The following is a 12,204-nucleotide window of genomic DNA, read 5'->3' as shown; positions in this document are numbered from 1 at the left end:
CACATTGAGTGCGTAAAACTTAGTGATAAATAAATTCTGAGGAACAAGTGAAGTAATGACTGCTAGCAAACAATTAGAAGTGCTGGTAACCTTGTTAACGCTAACAAGCAACTCACTGCCAAGTCCAATCTGATTTTTTTTTTTTTTTTTTGAGATGGAGTCTTGCTCTGTCTCCCAGGCTGGAGCGCAGTGGCACGATCTCAGCTCACTGCAAACTTCGCCTCTCAGTTTCAACCAATTCTCCTGCCTCAGCAATCTGAGAAGACTATATTCAACAAATTTTGAGTACCTAATATCAAAAAAACCCTTGTTTCTGATAGCCAGACGACTGCTTTCTCAGGCCAGTTTGCTCTAGGATCTGAAATTTTTTGAAAACCGTATGCTGGTATATTACAGGAATATACTGTATCTGTATACTGTAGAACTGAAATCATGCTACATAACGGCCTGGAATAATCAAAGTCACATTTACCCACATAGTTTCACATTGTCCCATATTTTTCTACCTACTCTACCAATTATTTTTGCCCTCCAGAAGTAAATGAGGCAGAGATTTGAAGGGCATCACTTTATTCCAAATTTGATCATTATTGAGGGGGATTTTTACAGTCTTCCTTCCCTCCTCCCTCAGCTGCCTCCCGGTTAGAGATGCTAACAAGAATTACGATGGTCCCAAGATACTGGAGGAAGTAAAAAAGGTGAAAGCCCTACACATTTTAGTTCACGTTTGGCATGTCTTGGCCTTTACTCTATGTAAGGCAAGGAGAAGGAGACATGAAATTTAAATTACAGATTAATACAAATGTATTAGTCCATTTTCACACTGCTATAAAGAACTGCCCAAGACTGGGTAATTTATAAAAGGAAGGAGGTTTAATTGACTCAGTTCCTCAAGGCTGGGGAGGCCTCAGGAAACTTACAATCACAGCAGACGGCAAAGAGGAACCAAGGCACCTTCTTCACAAGGTGTCAGGAAGGAGAATGAACACAGGAGGAACTACCAAACACTTACAAAATCATCAGATCTCATGAGAACTCACTATCACGAGAACAGCGTGGGGGAAACTGCCCCAAGATCCAGTTACCTCCACCTGATCTCTCCCTTGACATGTGGGGATTATAGGGATTACAATTCAAGATGATATTTTAGGTGGGGACACAGCCAAACCATATCATACAAGGAATGACTGAAACTAAAGATACTAATTTCCTTTCCCTTGATTGGCCAGACTGTCGTCTCCATTACTAATAGAGACCAAGCAGGCTGGTTTAATCCCATTGCCCTCTAGTGCTTTCCAGTGTTGGCCAAAATGTTGCCTCCATTTTAAACATTCTTCCTGGGAAATAATGTCTTTCTATCATACGATTAGGGAGAAGAGAAGAGGAAGCAAGAGAAAAGTTTCAAGTGTTGTACAGAAGTTTCCAACCACAGGAGGAGCAAAACACCAAAGAAGTTGTAGAAGACAGGGTGTGGCGAAGAGTTGGAGCCCAGGCCAGGCTGTCTGAGAAGGCATGCCAAGCCAAGGTTCAGGCTTCCTAGGACCATATCCTGTCCGGAGAAGCATTCCAGTCCTTCTCATCATGGAGAAATGGCCAAGCCCCGTGCAGCTAGAGGGAGGCCACATACACCACACTGTCTTTGCAGAAGGTTTCCAGGGAAAAGACAGACCAACTGAATGACCTCCAGCCCATCCTTGGCCAGAGCCCCAGGCCAGGGAGAGCTGGGCGAGTCTGTGATGTCTGATCAGATTGGGGCTGGGTTCAGGTCTTAAACATTAGGAAGCCCCCAAATGCAGTGCCCGGCAGGCTTCTCTTTGTTATTGATCCCTGCATTAACTCAAACCACACTCGTTCACCCTTCTGCAGCTCAGCCATGGCAAAGACTGTTGCTGTGCTTCCACCCCCCTGCCCAGTGGTACAGACCGGAGTCCGATGGTGACCTCCAAACACCAGCTGCCCAGTGCCTGGCCCTGGGCCAAATTCAACGCTCACTGCAAACAAGTAGACACCACGCTCAGGGGCTCGGAAGTAGCCATGTTCAGGGAAGTAGCTGCTGCCAACGTTGATGTGCGTAGAGTTGAACTTCACTGTCTGCAGGGCAGCTGTCCCTTCTGAAAAGCTGGCATAGAAAGCCACAGGGGATCCTGAAACATGAAAGTGCTCAGTGACTCATCCCTTATGCCACTGGGTGGGAAATTAAACCCTGAGACCCGCTGTCCTCACCTTATTAGCACTGGAAATAGGTCACTATTTCTAGATAACCTAGATATTCCCAATAGCAGTGTTATTGCAGGAGCAGAGCTAGATGGCCAATTCTCAGTTTTTCACTAATTGAGAGGAAGGAAAATGCAAGTCTGTTGTCTCAGCTGATTAACATTTTAACAAAACGCTCTTTTTTTTTTTTTTTTTTTTTTTGAGATAGGGTCTCACTCTGTCTCCCAGGTTGGAGTGCAGTGGCAGTCATGACACTGCAGCACCCCCCCCCTTTTTTTTTTCTCGTAGAGATGGAGTCTTACTATGTTGCCCAGGCTGATCTCAACCTCCTGGGCTCAAGTGATCCTCCAGCCTCAGCCTCCCAAAATGTTGGGCTTACAGGTGAGCCACCATGCCCAGCCACAAAGCACTTTCTTGTTTGATTCCTTTTCCTTCCACCTTCCTTGAGAGACAGTATTCCTGATTGACAAAACAGGTTGAATCCTTCACCGGCTGCCCAAGGTTACATGGTTTGTAAATGGCAGGCTGGGACGGGAACACGGGTCTCCGACTCCCAGGCCACTACTTGCTAGGAATCTTGAGATACTCAGGGGAAAGGGAGAAAATATCCATCCTCAAGGTAATAATAATGCTAACACTGGGAAGGTATTTGCAGAGCTATGAAGGTTGGATCCTCCTGGATGTTGAAGACAGAACCTTGGAGAAAGAAGGAAAGAGCAAGTGAAGTCAGGGAAGAGAAGCCCCTTAAAGCTGGTCTTTTTTTTTTTTAGTTGATAAATGGTCTCTTGTTGCCCAGACTGGAGTGCATTGAGATCATGGCTCACTGCAGCCTCAACTTCCTGGGCTCAAGCAATCCTCCCACCTCAGCCTCCTGAGTAGCTGGGTCTACAGGCGTATGCCATCATGCCTAGCTAATTTTTCATTTTTTGTAGAGACAGAGTCTTGCTCTGTTGCCCAGGCTGGGCTCAAGCCGTCCTCCCACCTCAGCCCCGCAAAGTGCTGGGATTACAGGTGTGAGCTGGTCATCTTAATGTAGTTTTTCAAAATGTTGCACAGAGCCCTGAGATTACATATGGGTAAATTGAGGCCCAGAAAGGAAAAGCTTGTTGCTCCAGACCACACAACGAGTAAATTACCAAGCCTCCTGGGAGCAGACCTTGAATCTCTTGACTTCTGGTTCTCTGCAGGGAGCACTTTGGCCAGCCTTAGGACAGGAACACAGACAGAACACTGGTGCTGGGCCCATGCACAGGCAGAGGCAGAGGAAGCTGCCATGTGTGGAGGGTGCACAAACAGCCAGGAAGAAGCCAGTCATGCTGCCTGATCAGCATGGTTGGGCAGGTGGCGACAGGGTCATGAGACGGCACAGGAAGGGTGAGTCCTACTTGGGTCCTGGCTGTGACACTGGCCTTGGCACCAACGAGGTCATGTCTACCGTGGGGTTCCTCAACCTGCTCCCTCTGTAGGGGTTTAAAACAAGGTCCCGACTTCTTAGGTGATGAAACCAAAGCCTGTAAAAGAGCAGTTTGCTGAGCAATTACTGACTTGGCTCCCGGAATTTGAGCCTCAGCTCTTTGACTCCCAATTCAGCAAGACTTTTGAATAAAAAAATGTTGCTTTTCTCTAGTTCTGGAAGATTTTCTGAGAATTAGACAGTTGAGAATAGCTTTCCCATTTGTGTTAAGATTGTGTCAAGTCAGCTGGGCGCAGTGGTTCACGCCTGTAATCTCAGCACTTTGGGAGGCCAAGGCAGGCGGATCACCTGAGGTCGGTAGTTCGAGACAAGCCTGACCAACATGGAGAAACCCCATCTCTACTATAAATACAAAATTAGCCAGGCGTGGTAGCGCATACCTGTAATCCCAGCTACTCTGGAGGCTGAGGCATGAGAATCGCTTGAACCCGGGAAGCGGAGGTTGCGGTGAGCCAAGATGGCGCCATTGTACTCTAGCCTGGGCAACAAGAGTGAAATTCCGTTTCAAAAAAAAAAAAAAAAAAAAGATTGTGCCAAGTCAGAGGCCAGCGGCTGCCTCTGCAATTCCCCTAACACCCAGCAGGTGGGTCTCTCGCCTAGCCGAAGGCAGGCCGGCCCGCAGCGCCCTCTACTGGTGCTAGGCCCTTGTTCCGGCCGTTCCGTCCGGGCGCCTGCGCAGGGAGTTTCGCCGCAGAGGGAGACCCCCCACCTCAAACACAGCCTTTCGCCAGACAGGCCCTAAGATGTGGGAAGGGCTGTGCAAACTCAGAGTGTGCTTTCCTGCAGGGCACACATTCAAGCCCTACAGCCTTCCTACAGACAAATAAAGGGAAATTTGGGGTGTGTGTGGGTGTGTGTCTGTGTTTGAGACAGACTCCTACTCTGTCGCCCAGGCTGGAGTGCAGTGGAGCTAACTTGGCTCACAGCAACCTCTGCCTCCCAGGTTCAAGCGATTCTCCTGCCTCAGCCTTCCAAGTACTTGGGATTACAGATGCCTGCCACCACACCTGGCTAATTCTTTTCTTTTTTTAGACAGAGTTTTGCTCTCTTGCCCAGGCTGGAGTGCAGTGGTGCAATCTCGGCTAACTGCAGCCTCTGCCTCCCAGGTTCAAGTGATTCTCCTGTCTCAGCTTCCTGAGTAGCTGGGATTACAGGCGCCCACCACCACACCCGGCTAATTTTGTATTTTTAGCAGAGATGGGGTTTCACCATGTTGGCTAGGCTGGTCTCAAACTCCTGACCTCAGGTGATCCACCCACCTCGGCCTCCTAAACTGCTGGGATTAAAGGCATGAGCCACTACACCCAGCCTGGAAATTTGTTTTGAAGGAAAACATTTTTTTGAAATAAATATCGTCATGGTAAACACATTTCCAAACCATGAGGCAAATTCTGAAAGTCATCAGCATATTGAAGCCTTGCACCACCACAAGAGGAAACGAGAGAAGTGTCAGTGTAGGTGGACACAGCCTGGACCCTGAAAATGCTGGGGAAATGGGAAAACGTTGACTGCATTCCTACATGAGGTAAGCTTCGTGCTAGGTATTTGGTAAACGCAGCAATCTTCATAACACAACTTTGACGTGGGTAGGGATTCTGCCATTTTACTGAGGAAGAAACAGACAAGTGATGCCAGAGCCTGGGTGCTTCCCACTGCTCCACATTGCCTCTTGGGCCATAGGGAGGGTCAGCAGGGGCATGGGGTGCCTGGGACGGGACCTTCAACAAGGCCTTGGACTTGCCACACGCCAGGCTGCACATGGCCATGGCCAAGATGGTGGCCTTGTACTTAGCCCTGTGTGTGGGTGGGGTGTGGCCACAGTTCCAAGGCCAGCCTCTGACAGAGAGAGTCACTTGAGACACAGAGCCTAGTTGTCCCCCTCCCAGGACCACACTCAGGGAGGGGATGGGAAGCTTGGTCGCACATCCCTTCAACCTCAAAGCCAGCTCCCAGGCCCAGGGCCCTGCAGGGACCAGCCATGGAGGGCCTTTTGGAGGGGAAGAACGAGCACCCTGAAGACAGTGCTCTTCTGCTGCTCACTGGCTGTGCAAGCAGGAAACTTCTGTTCGTGCCTCAGTTTCACATAAGGTGGTAGTGCTGATGAGTGTGTCACTGACCTGTTGGGATGGGTCATTGTGGTAAAGCCCAGGAAGGGGACTAGCACAGAGCGGTCAGACAGGTTAACTGTATTCGCAGAGGGAATGAGCTCCTTACAGGGCCCATGGCTTTCCCTGTACAGTCCACTGAGGTGTGTTCCAAGATGTTAGCAGGTGCCTGAAATCTCAGACAGTACTAAACCCACTATATACTTTTTTTCCCCTCTATGTAAATACCTATGCCAAAGTTTAACTTGTAAATTAGGCACAGTAAGAGATTAATGACAATAATAAAATATAAAACAATTCTAACAATATACTGCAATAAAAGTTATACGAATGTGGTTTCTCCTTCTCTCAAAATCTTATTTTACTGTACTCACCTATTTTCTCATTGTGGTTAATGCAAGAAACTGAAATCAAGGCTGGGCACATGGCTCACATCTGTAATCCTAACACTTTAGGAGGCTGAGGTGGGTAGATTGCTTGAGCCCAGGAATTTGAGACCAGCCTGGGCAACATAGCAAGACCCCATCTCTACAAAAAGTACAAAAATTAGCTAGGCATGGTGACACATGTCTGTAAGTCCCAGCTACTCTGGAGGCTGAAGTGGGAGGATCAGCTGAGCCTGGGGACATCGAGGCTGCAGTGAGCCATGATCCCACCACTGTACAACTGTACAACAAAGCGAGACCCATCTCAAAAAAAAAAAAAAAAAAACAGAAAAAAGAAACTAAAATCATGGAAAGTGAAACAGTAGCTAAGTGGGGCTGCAAGTGGCCACAGTCCCTATCCACATTCTACCTAGATACAGTGGCTTAAACGCACATGGGAATGAAGGGGGTGAGGTGAAGAGTTGAGATGCGGGGACTTGAGGGCTGCCCTGGCAGGGCAGGAAGCGCTCCCCTCTCTGCAGCAGGAGCAGTACCCGGCCCTGGTGTGCATGTAGCCTCCAGGCTCTGCCGTTCACGGGCTATGGCACTAGCAGGTGGTTTTTGTGACGTCTCCTGTCTCCCTATAAGCCAGGTAGCTTGAGAGGCCCACACCCCTGAAAAGCAGGTGGGCCAAGGGGAAGGTGGACCCAATAGGGGTGATGGATGGCCATGCTGTTCTCTTTCTTCCTGGCCTTCTTGGAGGCAGAAGAGCTGCCGCCAGCCTGCCCTGGCCTCCTAGACTGGTCCAGTCTCCCTGGTCCAGGAACTCACCTGTCTCCCAGAGCGCCGCGCCCAAGGCACCTGGCACAGGCCCTGTGCCGCGCGTGTCCACCAAAGGCTCCGCTTCCTTCTTGTCCCTCTTCCGGGGAGCTTCTAGGCCTTTCTGCTGCTTCTTCCCTTTCCTGCTCAGCATGGTCTGCAGCTTCCCCAGGTCCAGGCTGACGTTGGCTTCCATGAGCCCTTGGAAGTTCCCAAAGAGGCTGTGGAAGAGCCGTTGGTGCTGTTCCAAGCTGCGCTGGGTGGCGAAGAGTGCGTCTTGGAGGCCGTCAAGGGAGGCGTTGAGGGAGGCAGCCCCGGCCCCGGCCTCGGCCTCGGCCTCGGCCTCAGCCTGGGCCTCGCAGCACCGCCCGACACGCTTGACATCGTTGCTCAGGCGCTGGAGCTCCCGCGCCAGCCCGGCGAGGGCGGTGGTGGTGGCCTCCTCGCGGCCTGCGTCGTGGCTGGGCTCCAGGTGCTCTGCCGGCCGCGGGGGCTCCGAGGCCTGCTCCAGGGCCGCCACTCGGGCGGCCAGCTCGTCCCAGCCGAGCACCTGCTCCTGCAGCCCGCTGGCGGCGTCCTGCAGGGCCACGCGGATCTGCTCATAGGTCAGGGGCAGCGGTCCTGGCGCCTCCTCAGACATCTCCTCCAGCACCTCCTCCCCGAAGAGCGCGGCCAGCACCGCCTCGTGCCGCAGCGCGTCCTCCAGCAGGGCGGCGAAGGCGCTGTGCAGCTGGCGCACCTCGTGGCGGGCCTCGGCCGCGGCCGCCTTCAGCGCTCCCACCTCGCCATCCAGTGCCTGCACTTGGCTCCGGAGCCGCGCTGTGGCCGCCCGCGCCCGCTCGCCCTCCACTTTGTGAGCGTCCACAGCCAGCGACACGGCGTCCACGGCGCTCTGCAGGGCCTGCAGGGAGGAGCCGTCCAGCTGCCGCCGCTCGTCCAGACTCACCTGGGTCTCCTCCAGGGCACGCGTGGCGTCCCTCTGGCCCTCCCGGATGACGTCCAGGTCTAAGTAGAGCTTCTGGCAATTGCAGTCCTTCACGTACTTGATGAGGTCGGCATGGCCACCCTGCAGGTGCTGCAGCGTGAGGTTGAGCTCCAGGAGCTGCCGCTCCACCTCCTCTTTGTTCTCCTCCATGATCAGAGACTTCTCCATTAGGATCACGCGCAGCTCACGGAGCGCTGTGTGGTTCACCTGCAGCTCCTCCACCTGCCGCTCCACCTTGCTAATCTGATCGAAGGTCTCATCTGATTCGGAGTACAGTTCCTTGATCTCATCCACGTGCCGGGTCAGGGTGGCCCTCATGTCCTCCAGGGTGTACTGCAACTCCTCCTCCCTGCGGGCCGTGGTCATGTGCAGCTCTGAGAGGTTCCTCTGCAGCTGGCCCAGCCTGGCCTGCAGGCTCTCTGGCTCAGGCCTTGCCCCAGCCTGGGGCGTTGCCAACACCACGCTACCATTGGTGCCTGGGGCCTCGTGAGCCTTGTGCAGCCTCTTCAATTTGGTGTCCACATTGGCCTGGAGCTCTGAGATCGAACGGTGCAGGGTAAAGTGCTGGGCGTGCAGGTGATCCTCCACGTCCTGCCGCAGCTGACCCACTCTCTGAGCATTCTCCTGGACCTTGGCCTCAAATTTGGCACCAAGCTCCTGGAAGTCAGCCTTGGCCACGGCACTGTCCTGGACTCTCGAGATGGCCTGGCGGTTGGTCTCCACATTAAGAGACAGGTTTCTTATGGCCTGGGAAAGGCTCTGCAGGCTTTGGTTAAAGCTCCTCCAGATGGGGCTGAAATGCACTTGTAGGAAGGTGTCCACGTGGGGTAGCAGCACCTGCTCCAAGGATCTGTCAGGGAACTCTGCAACAGACGTGTGGTGTGACACAAGCCCTGCAGGAGCAGACATTCCTCCCAGGCTGGGACCAGCGGGGTCCTTCCCTCCTCCCCTCAATGTGACCAGGTTCTTCCTCAGCCCCTAGAGCCTGCCACTCACCGTGCCCCGTTTGATTTGCTTCCATCATTGCAGCTGTGAGGTTACCAGGCAGGGCCTTCCACAGGCCTGGCAGGCTGTCTGCCACCTGGTGAACATCATTCTGGAGATCTCCCAGAAGGTGTTCCTGCTGTTCCTGTTGCACCTCAACCTCACTGATTGCTGCAGCCAGGTGGCCTAAATACACAGCAGACATAAATGTCAAGGGCTAACTCACCAGGCCTGGGATGATCACGAGGTTCAGAGAAGGATCGTTGAGGGCTAAGAGCAGGGAAGGTAGCTGCTGATGTCCTCTGAGCAGGAGCTTAGAAGCCTTAAGCCCCTGGAGGGCAAATGTATAGCAAGTGAACCCTCATCCTGCCTCCTACACCCACAGCAATCATGGTCCACTCCCCTCCTCAGCACATGCACATGGCCTCACAACTTCATTCTTGGCAGCCCTTGTCAATAAATACTTCACCACATAATGAAACTCATTTGCTTTCTCAATCTTGGGCACAGCCTTGAAGGGCCCTGCTGCAAATGATGTCTTTTGGTGGGTTTCCTGTGCTGACTCCAAGACCAAGGACAGTATGACTTCCTGGCTCTGGTTAGGGCTATGGGGAAGGGTGAGAATGCTTTTTCCAGGCACAAGGGTTTGTGTGGTTCAGGGGACAAGGAAAGTGTCAGATGAACCAGTACTTCCCAGAAGATGGGGTGAAGGAAAAGGGTGTCTGTGCTTGGCCAGCAGGCAGCTGGGGGCCCTGTGAGCCTGGTCTTCAAGGTGGGAGGTGGTGCAGGCCACAGAGGAGGCCTTGCTGATTCTGGAGGCAAGGTTTCCCTGAAATGGCAGTGCTGTATCACAGGAGAAAGGGCCAGCTGGCTACGTGGGCCCCAGCAGCCTGCCTGCCTGTCTGCCTGCCCCTTCTGGAAAGCAACACACCAGGTTCCAAGCTGACTGGTCCATCCCCAGGTTCCTGGTGGCTGTCACTAGGATCTGCAGGCTCAGGAATTGCCATGGAATCTGCAAAAGAAAGCATTAGATATTGACCCCAGTGGTCAGAGGAGCTGCTTGACCTTGGGGATCAGAGGTCAAGTGGGGAGGGGGGCAGCAGGGAGCCCTACCGTGGTGCTCGCAGTTGGGGCCCGTGTAACCAGGGCAGCACCTCCAGGCCAAGGAGGTCAGCACCTTCTGCTTGACCTGGTACACTGGCTTGTGGGCCATGCGGTACCTGGAGGAGGAGGAGGGCTGACTCAGTGACTCCAGGGAGGGCTCGCTCCAGGCCTGGGCGAATGGCCCACCCTCCCCTACTCACATGACTTTGACTCTCTGGCAGTCTGGCGCTCCCTGCGGACATGGCTGCTGTGAGTGGACGAGGAATTTCTCTGTTTTGCAAAGAGCTAGTAAGGTGACTAGCTTGGACATCGGGTAGGGGCACCAGTTACTGGAAAACAAGCAAGAGGAGAAGGCTGCTGAGCCACGCCCAGGTCAACAGAGGGTGCCAGTGCAGAGCCGCCGGTCCCCACCTCCTGCTGGAGCAGTGCTGGGATTCTGGAATCCATTATCCTGTGAAGAGAGCCCTCTGCATTATTCATCCCTGGGCTCCAGAACAAATGTTTCACAATCCCTACCTGCAAAGAGGGCACCTGCTCTACCCCGTTCCCGAAGCCTCCCGGAGCCAGCACAGAGAAGCTGAGAAACCCACCAAAATCTAGAACTGTGAAAAGCAGCTCCAGGGTGATGACTGTTTTAGCCAACAAAACTAACAGCCAGAGTGTGGGGAAAACACCATGTGCACTGCAGCTGTCTGCATGGATTCCCTTTGGTGAGGTTAGCCGCAGAGCCAGAAAGCTCTCGCTGTTTCTCCTGCTACCAAGGTGCAGCTGGGGCTGGAGAGTCCTGGGTTCGAATCCCTCATGCGTTCTGACTGTGTGACCCCAAGTGAGGCACTTAGTGAGCTTCTCCTTCCCCGTCTATACAATGGCGATGGTAATGCCCTCCTTTAAGTGGGCAGAGGAACACCAGGTGCCTGGCTCCTGACAACTGTTCTGTGAACACAGCTCCACTGCCCCATTCGAACTGCCCTGGCAGCCTGCCCAGTTGCTACTTATGTGAGGGACCAGCTCCCTGGCCATGCCCATTAGGATCATTCTAGAAAGGGACTTTCAAACAGTTGTCCTAAGGAAAGGTAAGCAGCTGGGTGGAGCAGTGTCCTCTCTGGGATGGCCACCACATCAAGGTCATGCAAGGTGGTTGGAGGTCACACTCAGTATCCTGCACACTTGAGAGGTAGCCCCTCCATCCTGGCCCTTCACCAGCATGCACTGTGGTGATCCCAGGAGCGGGGGGACGCTCATGCTGACGGAGCCCCAGTTCACTGGCCCAGCGGCTGACTCCGTGGGGTCAGTGGCAGTGGTCAGAGGGCCTTTCCCCAGACAGCCAGCTCCCAGAACAGAGCTCATCAAAGTGGCAAGTGGTGATGATCTCCATGGCACAGTACAGCTCAGCTCCTCCTGGGTGCCGGGTGCTGCACTCAAGCTCAGGGTGTGGATGTGGAGGTACAGACTTTCCCTTCGGGGTCCCCAGGGAGAGCGGCACTCTTAGAATGGGTGAGAGGTGCTAGGATCTGCAGAGACTTTTAGGAGAAGGAGCTAATGGGGCTATGTCTTAAAGCCAGAAAGTTGGATGAGGCACCGGATGTGACGGGTGCATGGGGGTGAGGAAGGGGCTGCAGAAGGAGGCTGGGATGAAAGGAGAAGCCAGACCTCAGCGGAGGAGCTGGCCTATGTCCTGAGGGCATGAGAAGTCATGGAGGGGTTTCAGCAGGGAAGTGGTGTGAAAGAGCCACCCTGGTTCCTGGGTGCAGAGAGGATGGGAGGGCAAGATGTTGGCAGCTGTGTCCAGGGTCTGGGGGGAGATAATGGCAGCTTGGACTGAGTGATGGTGGACGTGGGAGAAGTGGCCACATCTGTGGGCTCTTAGAAAGCAGCGTTCAGAGGCCTTGGTGATAAAGTGACTGTCAGTGCCGGGATTTTAGTCTCTGGAGCCGGTTTCTGTCCTGGGGCCGTCAAGCACTGTCACACAGGGATATGCTGGGAAAGGCAACGGTGGGGGATTAGAGTGACTTTTTTTCTTGTTTTTGAGACGGAGTCTTGCACTGTCGCTTGGGCTGGAGTGCAGTGGCGTGATCTCGGCTTGCTGCAACCTCCACCTCCCAGGTTCAAGCGATTCTCTTTGCCTCAGCCTCCTAAGTAGCTGGGATTACAGGC

The 12,204-nt window shown here is 53.4% G+C and overlaps 1 protein-coding gene across 2 annotated transcripts in view; it reads right to left on the bottom strand.

The window, feature by feature from the left end:
• Positions 1–553: 553 nt before the first annotated feature.
• Positions 554–12,204, bottom strand: part of MMRN2 (multimerin 2) — a 20,761-nt gene continuing 9,110 nt past the window's right edge. For both annotated transcript variants that reach the window (XM_011950401.1, XM_011950402.1), the window contains 6 exons: positions 10,251–10,379; positions 10,060–10,166; positions 9,878–9,958; positions 8,959–9,132; positions 6,990–8,825; positions 554–2,144 (listed from right to left, as the gene is read on the bottom strand). In XM_011950401.1, coding sequence (XP_011805791.1) covers positions 1,762–2,144; positions 6,990–8,825; positions 8,959–9,132; positions 9,878–9,958; positions 10,060–10,166; positions 10,251–10,379 — 2,710 coding nt within the window. In that variant the 3' untranslated portion in view covers positions 554–1,761. The remainder of the gene's footprint in view (positions 2,145–6,989; positions 8,826–8,958; positions 9,133–9,877; positions 9,959–10,059; positions 10,167–10,250; positions 10,380–12,204) is intronic.

The sequence above is a fragment of the Colobus angolensis genome, unplaced genomic scaffold, assembly GCF_000951035.1.
Source record: "Colobus angolensis palliatus isolate OR3802 unplaced genomic scaffold, Cang.pa_1.0 Scaffold307, whole genome shotgun sequence".
Lineage (NCBI taxonomy): Eukaryota > Metazoa > Chordata > Mammalia > Primates > Cercopithecidae > Colobus > Colobus angolensis.
The sequence above is the reverse complement of the archived record's forward strand: the minus strand, read 5'-3'. Positions and strand labels throughout refer to the sequence as shown.